A 12,369-nucleotide genomic window follows, 5' to 3' on the forward strand; every position below is an offset into this window, starting at 1 on the left:
CCCTTAGTGGAAACTGAACCCAGAACTCTTCGGTCCTTGGGCTGACACTCTAACCACTGAGCAAAATTGGCCAGGGCCAGAACAACATTTTTGATGCTAAATTTATAACTGTTTTCTATCTCTAACCATTTTCTTTCTTTCCCATTGAATGATCTGGACCTGTTTGGTTTGTCCTAATTAGCTAAGTTATTCCCAGGTTTTAACTTTGGGAACACCAAACATCAACTAGAATACTCTAGTAAGCTTTTATTATTTTTTCGTAGCTAATTTTCATGCATTGAATCATAGTTTCATAAATGAGAGTTGTCTAAAATATATATACCTCATGTAAAAATTTTGTTCACATACAAAATGAATTTTTATTTTAAGATCTATCTTTTTTTGTTCTGTCTCTTATTGGATAAATTATAAGGCTTCCTGAAGCAGATACTCAAGAGTTTTCTTGAAAGACAAATTTTGTAGAAAACAGGAGTAGAAAGTAGTAGCTATTACCTGTATTTCTTATTTTGTGCTGATTTTAAAAATCTAGAACATGGATAAGTGTTTATTATATTCATGATTTATGTAGATGTAATCTTAAAACCTTTAGTTTAAATTTAGAATATTATAAACAAATAGTACATTGTGTTATCAGTGGATATTTTTTATTCTGTTTTTACCATATACGTTTAAAGCACTATTTGACAAATGCAAATTGTGGTTGCTGAAAGCCAATGTCAGCCACTTGGGTTATTATGTTTGTTTTGTGTTTATTAACATAGTTATCTTACTAATATAAGTTTAACAATAAAATGTTTTCTATCTTAAAATGTTACAACATAACTTTAAGTTAAATACATCTGTTATAATTCATCAAAATAACATTCTCTGAATGTATTCTCTTTATTAACCAAACATCCTTTTCTTTGTCTTTTTGAGTAACAGCATGCTTCTATGGCTCTTTAATTAAATGACCTTACCTTACATTTGTCTCGACTGGCTTCTGTTTACAGAAATTGTAAACCAATTGAATGCTCTGAGCAGCTTAGATGAAGATCAAGATGACTGCATAAAGCAAGCAAATATGCCTTCAGCTAAATCAGCCAGTTCCTCTGAAGGTCTAAGAGCTTTCTTCCTTTCTTTCTGCTGCCTATTGCCTGTATTTACTGTGACCTGCTACCTCTTGACTTCTGTCTGTACTTAGCTGTCAGTTTTGTCTTTGTGCTTTTCCTTGGATCTTTTCTTTGGTAATTTGTAGTACACCAACAGGCAGCAACATAACAGAACTTACCATCTTTAGCAAAGCTTTATATCAGGATTCGTTAGGCATTGATTTTAAAACATCTTATAAGATAATAATTGGTCATGTAACATGGCAATATTTCTTCAGTTAGTGTATATATTGTGATTATATTGTTTTTAAAAATATTTCTTAGATTAAATCCATTTGAATTATTTATATTTAGGAGTGAAGAATGTTTTACTAAAAATTTATGTTAGTACTTTTTCATTAGATTAAATTAAATTCAGATACAAGTCTCTCTAGTTCATTATCTGATGATTTTCAAATTAATATGTATATGTTTGTTTTGTTTTATATGAAAAAGTTGGTATGCTACAAAATACTTCAAGGGCATTCTGCCACTGGTAAAAGGCTATATCCTATTATTTGCAGGTATTATTAATGTGAATTTTTATAATTTGAAAATTTCATGGAAGATCGAAATTATGCTTTACTATAACCATACTGAACTAACACACATGTTTATTTTCAGAGCTTATCAACAAACTTAACTTTTTGGATGAAGCAGAAAAGGACTTGGCCACTGTGAATTTAAATCCATTTGGTGATCCTGATGTAGCAGAATTAAATCCATTTGGCGATCCCGACTTGGAAGGTAGCAAATTTTTTTTCTATACTTTTGAAGTCTTTACATAGTCAGATCTCTTGAACTGTAATGGCAGGAAGAGATTTTTAAAAAGACTCATAAAATAATTTTTGTCCCTAAAAGCAGGTACTCAAGAGTTCCCTTAAAAGACAAATTTCTGCCCTGGCCAGTTTGCCTCAGCAGTTAGAGCGTTGGCCTGTCAACCAGAGAGTCCCAGGTTTGGTTCCTGCTTAAGGGCACGTATCTCCGTTGCAGTTTGTCCCCAGCCCCAGTCATTTGGGTGGCAACCAGTCAATGTGTGTCTCTCACATCAGTGTTTTTCTCTCTCTCTTCCTTCCTTTCTCCCTCTTGCTCTATCTGAAGATAAATGCAAAAAAATGTTCTCTGGTGAGGATAAAAAAAAAAGACAAAATTCTTAGAAAACAGGAATAGAAAATAGTAGCTATTGCCTTTTTTTCTTATTTTGTGCTGATTTTTAAAATGAACATGAACAAGTATTTTACCTACCAGGCATACAGTAAAGTCTCATTAGTTTGGCCAACCAAGAAAGGTCAGGTTGTGGCGGATACTGATATTGAAGTGGCAGGTGATTTTTCTTCCTCTAGACAACTCTTTCACCCTCACCCTCAGAGAATTTGATGAGTCCCTCTCCCTCTTATTCCATGTCCCTGGTTGAGAATTATAGTCAGTGGTGAGAGTTAAGTTGTGCATGTGAATAACGGAGCAGAAGGAAGATTAAGAATCATTGTTATACGTACAACATAATTGGAAGTAATAAACCCAGGTATTTTTTCCCTGGGTCATTTTTCTTATCAAGTAGTTTTGACCTTTTTTTTTTTTTTTAAATCCTTACCCGAGGGTATTTTTCTATTTATCTTCAGATAGAATGGGAGGGAGGGAAAGAAAGAAACATCTACACAAAAGAGATGCATTGACTGGCTGCCTCCCAGACCCAGACTAGGTCCGGGAATGAACCACAACCAAGGTATGTGCTCTTGACTACCCTTGATCGGAATAACTCTCAATTCATTAGTCCTGAGACCGATGCTCTAACCACTGAGAACAACTGCCCAGGCTAGTTTTGACCTCTTAAAGCCTAGATAAGAGCTATTTAATAAGTGAGACTTCTGTTTAATTAAATTCTGTTTGCATAAAGTAAATGCAAGAATGATTAGTCACTGTTTACATCTTCCAGACTGCTGTTTTCTTTTTAAATATGTTTTTATTGACTTTAGAGAGAGAGGAAAGGAGAGGGAGAGAGTGACAGAAACATCAGTGAGAGAGAGAGACATCAACATCAGTTGGCTGCCTCCTGCACGCCTCTTACTGGGGATGGAGCCTGCAATCCGGGCATGCTCCCTGACCAGGAATCAAACTGGCAACCTCTTGGTGCATGGGTCAACTTTCAACCACTGAATCTTATCAGCTGGCCATAGACTGCTCTTATGAAAACTTCATGAGCTTTAAAGAATTTAACTGCCACCTGTCATGGTGAAAATGAGGTTCTAACTTCAGGATTCACTCTGTTAGAGCAATACTATTTCATAAACCACTTCTCTTTCTCTTCCTTTACTTTCTCCCTTCTTATCAGATTCTAAATTAGTAAGTTTAAATTAATGAGATTTTATTTTGTTTGTGAGCTAATTATATTAAGAACATATTTTAAATCTTAACAGTTACAATAAATTTTAGAGGTAATCTAGCTCAGCTACCTATTTTCATAGATTAGGAAGCTGAGGCCCAGAGAAATTAAGTGATTTGAACAAGAACTTTAGGTAAATGGAGATGGAGTTGGAGATAAGATTCTTAATCAAGTGTCTTCCTTTGACCGTATAGCTTCTTCTTGATGTGTATTACATACATCTGAGTATATTGAGTTTTAAAAATATTACCAAAATATTTTAAGACATCAGTATTTGAGCTTTTCATTTCAGAATAAAATAAGTACTTTTTTTATATATATGTAGGTCTGTTTTCTGAGGAGTAGCAGATATCATATAGTACTGTATTTCTACACAGGAGAGGTTAGCCAACCTTACTCAGAATCTTTCCTCATGCCTGTAGGGCTAAGAAAAAATGTGACAACCAGTATTCTCTTTAAATATATATCCCTTAGAGTTTTTGGAATAAGTATTTTCTACTAGGAGAACATTTATTTTTAACTTGTATCTTCTAGTAAAAAAAGTATTTGAGGAAGATAAAAACATGTTACAGTTGTTAAGATGGATTATTATTTGCTTTTACAGCTTCAGTTCTCTTACATTCATGGTATTCTGTGCTTCAGTGACCCTTTTAGAAAGTTACTAAGTGTATTTATTAGTTTTTATATGAAATAATCTTATCTTAAACCCTCTTTTTTTTTTTTTTTTACCAGTTCTGTCATTTCCAAGTCTTGCTTTATAGCTTGAATACTTTCTTTCTTTTGGTTTTGTAACTGATTAATTTGCTTGGATCAATTTTTACAATCCTCTTTCTGTGAGTGAAAATTAAAATTTTATTTCCATTGACTAGTTTTTTTAAACACTTCTGACCTGATATTTGTTAATAAAAAAAATTGAGTAGGCAGAAATTTTGCAACCTTTCTTTCCCTACTGAGAAAAGAAAATATTTTATTTAGATTATTATAAATATTCTAGTGGTGTTAAGTTTTTAATATTATCCTGGTTCCTTGTATCCTGTTACAAAAGATACACTGTTATTGAGTCTCTTCTCTAGCATAGACTGTATTTAAATTCATTTTTAGTATTGATTTGTTATAACTTTATGCATTCTCTTTCATACTTTATAATTGCTTCCTTATGGTATATAGAATTTTAATTCATAATTTTTTTCAGTATAAAGAAAGACTAAGTGTTCTGGGCTAATGTCTAAAGTAGAGGTAAAAGTAGTTTGACTTTAAAATGTAAAAGTCATAAATATATATAAATCATGAGACCTATATATATCTGTAATAATCAGGTTAAATTATTTGAAATTTCCCTTATGAAACAATTGTTTTTCTTGAGAATTTCAATAACCAGTTTTCTGCCTCTTCCCAGAATATTTTGTTAGAGTTGCAAGGCATAATTAAAATTACTTTTAAGCCATGCTATTATTATTTGCTCTCTGAAACTTTTCTTCAGGTGGGGAATGTATTTATTTTTATCAGCAAAATCATGATCAAATTTTGGACAATTTTATTAGAAATTCTATTTTGTTTTAAAATATTAATAAACATAAAAGAAGAAAAGGCTGGTTCTAAGTACTTCACAAGTTGGAGGACATGATACTGCTGGTAATGCTTTTTGTGCTGTGAAGCAGAGTTTTGTTTTTAAGAGTACCTTTGTTTTCAAATTCAAAATAATAAAATTTAGAAGAATTTGGTATAACATGTCTGTCAGCTTATTGGTATGATTTTAATACAGTGCTTTCAACTTGAAAATTCTTGTTTTTTTCTTTGCATTATTAAATAGGATATTGATTGGATCCAAGTTATTTTGAAAAAATTCAAACATCTTTTTAAATGATCTAAAGATTTAAGGTCTTGTAGGATACAAAAACCTGCTCTTTGAAGATTTTGCAAGAACAAATTCAGTGATTTATGGGTATATTTTCTATACATCCCAGAATGAATTTTCAGATCCCTAAGTGGATTTTACTTGTGTAACTTACCAAAGACCATTTCAAAATTTAATTCATTTTACGGTTTTTTTAAAGCAGATATTTATTATGTATCAGTTTGAGATGGCAAGTTAGTTCATTGAAATAAAATAGGCAATAATAGAATGTTGTACTTCTAAAAAGATTAAAATTTCCAAAATTGTCATGTCATAGTGCTAATATTGTTAGAGACTCCAAAGGCACTCCAAAGATGCCATTTTGGGGAGTACCATGCCTGGAAAAGTAGACAAAGATCTTAGATATCACTAATTCTGAATTTAGCCTCTGTAATAAAATATAATAGTGCTTTGACTCAGCTCCATAGAGTTGCTTGATTTAATATTGAGTATTTTTGAAAACACTAAAAATGTTTTAAAAATCAGAGAAAATTAATTGGATTTACTTATCTGTTGCTATTATTTTATAGAACCAACCACTGAAACAGTATCACCTAAAAAACCAGAAGAACCTTTTTATAATAACAGCTATAATCCCTTCAGAGATGAACAGACTCCACAGTATTTAAACCCATTCGATGAAACAGAAACCTTTGTAACTATAAAGGATTCTCCTCCCCAGTCTACAAAAAGAAAAAATGTAAGACCTGTGGACATGAGCAAGTACCTCTATGCTGATAGTTCTAAAACTGAAGAAGAAGAGTTGGATGAGTAAGTACATTTCATTTTGCATCATCATAGGTCAGTCTTTATATTAACTACAGGGATCCTCTGTAATATACTTCTAGTTGGGTTAAAATGAGGTCTGTTGCAATATTGAGATAGTTTACAAGTTAGTATCTATCCCATCCCCATCTGAATTTTTGTAAATTTTACCCTTAATCTCCCATCCTTCTCCATGTGCTTGTATACTCTAAACTAACCAACGAGGGAATATGTTCCTGGAATCTCTGGTTAGAATTTCTATAGTGTCTTCTCATAAGAACTATGCTATAAATGGTATTTGGGTATTTTTAATTGATTACTGTATACATCACGCTTCAGTTGTGTTATAAGTCTTTCATGGGAACCAAATAATTATTTTATTTTTTTAATCCTCACCTGAGAATATTTTTTTCATTTATTTTCAGATAGAGTAGGAAATAGAAACATCGACATGAGAGGGACACATTAACTGGTTGCCTCCCGCATGACCCTGACCAGGGCTGGGGACCGAACTGCAACCAAGGTACATGCCCTTGACCAGAATCAAACCCGCAACTCTTTGGTCCGAGAGCCAGTGCTCTAACTGCTGAGCCAAACTAGCCAGGGCAGGAACCAAATAATTATTTATGATATTGATTTGATGAGAAGACTTGTTCAGATGCCAAAGAATGAGACTGTAACATTTATAAATTAGGAATTGTCATTTGTGTTATTTATTCTTACCCAAATGAAAGGTTTACAAGTTCAGTATAGTCAGTGTGATTAGGGCTTCCATTTTACTCAAATCTAGGGTGGTCATAGGAGAACGAGGTATTCACATTGTGTTCTGAAGTTATACAGTGTAATACCTGTGTGACTACAGTCTGTGGCCCTGGGTGTATTAAAAAGCAGAAAGCAAAACTTCTACTTGCAGCCATGTTAAAAAAGAAGCTCTTCAGGTAGGGAGAAAGTGACACTACGTGGAGATTTGGCTCTGCAAAGGAATGCAGAGTACCAGAAATGACGAAAATATTAGTATATATAAAATACTTCCTATTTTTAAAATTTCTCTAAAATATAACTGACTTTAAAGTTTAAATAAAAATATATTCTGTGTTTTATAACACGTATAGAAAATGACAATCTTAAAAATGACAATTATGACAATTTAGCATAGAAGTTGAGAGTGGGAAATTGAAGAGTGATGTTTTAAGCTTCTTCAGCATAATGTTACTTGAAGATATCCTAATATTTTTACAGATGACATAGTTGTTTATGTAGAAAGTCATAAGGAATCTTCAGAAAGTTTACTAGAACCAAAGAGTAAATTTGGCAACATTACAGGATAATTGATTAATATACAAATTTAATTATATTTTTCTATAGTACAATGGAATGTCAGAAATAGAGATTTTTTAAAAATTTAATTAATTAATTTATTTTTGTTACTAGAGTTTTGTTTTGTTTTTTGTACGTGCCCCAAGTGGGAACCGAACCCAGGACTCTCTGGTCTGCAGGCCGACGCTCCAACCGCTGAGTCAAACCAGCCAGGGCAGAAATAGAGAATTTTTAAACACCATATACAAAAGTATAAAATAAAGCCCTGAGGGATAAATTTGAAGAAAGGTATAATTGTATGCTGAAAGCAACAAAGCATTGCTGAGAGCAAATAAAGAGAGAAATCAAATGGACAGAAATACTATGGGTGTGGATTCAAATTGATCTATTCATTCAGTACTATCCAAATCAAAATTTTGATGTACTTTTTTGTAAAAGTTGGTAAGCTAATTCTAAAATATATATAGAAATGCAAGGGATCTAGAAGCGTCAGAACAATTTGAAAAAGAACAAACTTGGAGGACTTGAACTACTCCATTTCAAGACTCATTAACCAAGACATTGTGGTATTACTTAAAAGTAGGCATATAGGTGAAAGGAAAAAAAATGAAAAAGTCCTGAAATAAATCTACACTTATACTGCCAATGGATTTTTGACAAAGCTAGCAAGGGAAGTTGGTTATTAAATGATAATCTTGACAACAAATGGTGCTAGAATAAGTAGATTTCCATATCAAGCCCCTACTCCTCCCACACACACACAAACTACAATCCTCATATCACACCATATAAAAAATTTAACTAAAAATATATACACCTAAAAGTAAGAACTAAAACATTGGGCCCTGGCTGGTTTGGCTCAGCGGTTAGAGCGTCGGCCTGCGGTACGGAGAGACCCGGGTTCAGTTCCTGCTAAGGGCACGTACCTCGGTTGCAGTTTGTCCCCGGCCCTGGTTGGTCGTGCGGGTGGCAGCCACTCGATGTGTCCCTTCACATCGATGTTTCTCTCTCTCTCTCTTCCTCTCTCTCCCTCCCGCTCTGTCTGAACAAAGAATGCAAAAATGTCCTCGGGTGAGGATTAAAAAAAAACAACAACAAAAAAGAACTAAAACATTGGAACTTCTAGAAGAAAGCATAGGTGAAAATCTTAGTGATTTTGGATTAGGATGCAAAAAGCACAAAAAAAGGAAAAATTGTTAGACACCAGCAAAATGAAAAACTTATTCTTTAAATAAAAAAAAGAAAGACACTTAGGAAAATGAGAAGGCATGTCATGGTTTGGCAGAAATTCTTTGTAAAACACATATCTGTCAAAAAACCTCTGTCAAGAGGTTGTAAGTAATTTTTTAGCCCAATAATAAGACAAACATTTTTTTAAAGAGGGAAAGATTTGAAAAGAAATTTCACAAAAGAAAATATAAGAATAGTCCGTGTGCATACAAAACATGCTCAACATCTTATTCATCAAGGGAATGCAAATTAAAACCAAGTAAGATACCACTACATACCCACTTGAATTGCTAAAATTTAAGAGAATGGCTATATCAAATACTGTCAAGGATGTAGAGCCACTGAAACTCTCATAGAATTCTCAAGAGAGTTCTAAATGGTAGAATCATTTTATTTTATTTTTAATTAAATTTACTGGGGTAACATTGGTTAATAAAATTACCCAGGTTTCAAGTGTACAATTCTGTAATACATCATCTGTATATTGCATGTGTGTCTGCCACCCAAAGTAAGATCTCCTTCCATCACCTTATATTTGATCACTTTTACCCTTTACTACCACCCCACATCCCCCTTTCCTTTTAATAACCACTTTATTGTTTGAGTTTTTGTCTTGTTTGTTCATTTGTTGTTTTTAGTTTTATATTTCACGTATAAGTAAAATTACATGATTTTAATTTTTTCTGTTTGACTTTGCTAGCATAACATTTTCAAGATCCATCCATGTTGTTGCAAATGGCAGTATTTCATCTTTTCTTATAGCTGAATAGTATTCTGTACCAAATCTTCTTTATCCAGTCATCTGTCAAAGGACACTTAAGTGTGATACAACCATTTTAGAAAACAATTTTGGCAGTTTCTTAAAATGTTAAACTTATACCTATCATTTGACCCAGACATTCCATTCTAGGTACTATTCACCTAAGAGGAATGAAAGCATATGTCCACAGAAAGATTTGTACATGAATAGTTTAACACGTTTACTTATCACAATAGCAAAATATGAGAATAACTCCAATGTTCATCAGTAGGAAAATGGATAAACAAATTGTGTTATATCCATACAATGGAATACTACTCAGTAATAAAGAAGAAATAAATGATTTTTCAGAATTTTATTTTTCAAATACAGTTGGCATTCAATGTTAATCTACATTAGTTTCATGTGTATAGCATAGTGGTTAGACAGTTATATAGTTAACAAAGTGATTCCTCCACTTGGCACATACATAGTTATCACAATATTATTGACTATATTTCTTATGCTATACTTCATGTCCAGTAACTATTTTATAACTACCAGTCTGTACTTCTTAATCTCTTTACCTTTTTCACCCAGCTCCTCAACTCCCCTCTCATCTGGCAACCCTCAGTTTATTCTCTGTAACTATGAATTTGTTTTTGTGTTGTTTATTTGTTTTATTCTTAAGATTCCATATATAAGTGAAATTGTGCTATTTGTCTTTCTCTGTTTGACTTATTCACTTAGCATAATACCCTCTAGGTCCATCCACACTCTGATAAATTGTTAAATTTCATTTTTTTTTTATGGCCAAGTAATATTCCATTGTATCATCACTTTTTTTTCAATTTTTATTGATTTTTGTTACATATGTTTCTCCTTTTTCCCCCCAGACACCCTCCTCCCCATTTCGCCCCCCCCCCACCTCCTTAGTATTGTTGTCTATGTCTGTTGTTTACGCATACACACATATAAATTCTTTGGTTTATCTTATTCATCTCTCTTGACCCCCCCCCTTCTCTGATGTCTGTCATTCTGAACCATACTCCTTTCTGTCTCTGGGTCTGTTTTGTTCATTAGTTTATTTTGTTCATTGTATTCCACAAATAAGTGAGATCATGTGGCATTTGTCTTTCTCTGAATGGCTTATTTTGCTTAACATAATGCTCCCTAGGTCCCTCCATGTCTTCTTCAAGGAAAAGAGATCTTTCTTACACCTGCATAGTATTCCATTGTGTATAAGTACCACAGCTTTTTTATCCACTCATCTATTGATGGACACTTGGGCTGTTTCCAGATGTTAGCAATTGTAAATAGTGCTGTTATGAACATAGGGGTACATATATTCTTTCCGATTGGTGTTTCAGGCTTCTTAGGATAAATTCCTAGAAGTGGGATCACTGGTTCAAATGGCAGTTCAATTTTTAATTTTTTTAGGAAACACCATATTGTTTTCCATAGTGTCTGCACCAGTCTGCATTCCCACCAGCAGTATACTAGAGTCCCCTTTTCTCCACACCCTCACCAGCATTTGTTGTTTGATGATAACAGCCATTCTGACAGGTGAGAAGTAATACCTTATTGTTTTAATTTGCATCTCTCTGCTGATTAGTGACGTTGAGTCATTTCTTCATATGTCTCTTAGCCATTTGTATATCCTTTTTGGAGAGGTGTCTATTTAGGTAGGTCCTCAGCCCATTTTTTATTTGAGTTCTTTGTCTTCCTTTTGTTGAGTTGTATGAGCACTCCATATATTTTGGAAATTAACCCCTTATCTGATGTATCGTTGCCAATTATGCTCTCCCATATAGTGGGTTCTCTTTCCATTTTGATGGTTGTTTCTTTTGCTGTGCAGAAGCTTTTTAGTTTGATGTAGTCCCATATGTTCATTTTTTTCTTTGTTTCTTTTGCCTTAGGCATTGTCTCAGTGAAAATTCCACTGTGTCTGATGTCTGAAATTTTGTTGCCTACATTTTCTTCTAAGATTTTTATGGATTCGCCAGTCACATTTAAGTCTTTTATCCATTTTGAGTTTATTCTTGTGTATGGTGTAAGTTGGTGGTCTAGTTTCTTTTCTTTTCTTTTTTTTTTTTTTGCATGTAGCTGTCCAATTTTCCCAGCACCATTTATTGAAGAGGCTGTCTTTACTCCATTGTATACTCTTGCCTTCTTTGTCAAATATTAATTGAGCATAATGTCTTGTGTCAATTCTCAGGTTCTCTGTTCTGTTCAATTGATCTGTATGTCTGTTCTTGTGCCAGTACCAGGCTGTTTTGAATACCCTGGCTTTGTCATATAACCTGATATCTGGTAATATGATCTCTCCTACTTTTTCAAGATTGCTGTAGATATTCAGGGTCTTTTTTGGTTCCATATGAACTTTTGAAGTATTTGTTCTAGTTCTGTGAAATATGTCCTTGGTATTTTGATGGGGGTTGCATTAAATCTATAGATTGCTTTGAGTAGTATAGACATTTTAATGATGTTAATTCTTCCAATCTGTGAACAAGGTATGTGCTTCTATTTTTGTTATATCTTTCTCTATTTCTTTTTCAATATCCTATAGTTTTCTGCAATTAGGTCCTTTACTTCTTTGGTTAGGTTTATTCCTAGGTATCTTATTTTTTTTGCCGCAATGGTAAAAGAGATTATTTTTTTAGTTTCTCTTTCTGTGAGTTTATTATTGGTATATAAGAATGCCGTCAATTTCTTGATGCTAATTTTTATCCTGCTACTTTGCCAAATTCATTTATGAAATCTAGCTTTTTGATAGAGTCTTTAGGGTTTTCTGTGTATAATATCATGTCATCTGCGAAGAATGACAGTTTCACTTCCTCATTTCCAATTTGGATCCCTTTTATTTTTTCTTCCTGTCTGATTGCTGTGGCTAAGACTTCCAGTACTATGTTAA

The 12,369-nt window shown here is 33.2% G+C and overlaps 1 protein-coding gene across 7 annotated transcripts in view; it reads left to right on the top strand.

The window, feature by feature from the left end:
• EHBP1 (EH domain binding protein 1) overlaps positions 1-12,369 on the top strand; it is a 602,469-nt gene that overhangs the window by 404,900 nt on the left and 185,200 nt on the right. For 6 of the 7 annotated variants that reach the window (XM_036263545.1, XM_036263548.1, XM_036263550.1 and 3 more), the window contains 3 exons: positions 993-1,097; positions 1,755-1,877; positions 5,935-6,175. In XM_036263545.1, coding sequence (XP_036119438.1) covers positions 993-1,097; positions 1,755-1,877; positions 5,935-6,175 — 469 coding nt within the window. The remainder of the gene's footprint in view (positions 1-992; positions 1,098-1,754; positions 1,878-5,934; positions 6,176-12,369) is intronic. The other variant, XM_036263551.1, reaches the window with a different exon arrangement.

The sequence above is a fragment of the Molossus molossus genome, unplaced genomic scaffold, assembly GCF_014108415.1.
Source record: "Molossus molossus isolate mMolMol1 unplaced genomic scaffold, mMolMol1.p scaffold_m16_p_15, whole genome shotgun sequence".
NCBI lineage: Eukaryota > Metazoa > Chordata > Mammalia > Chiroptera > Molossidae > Molossus > Molossus molossus.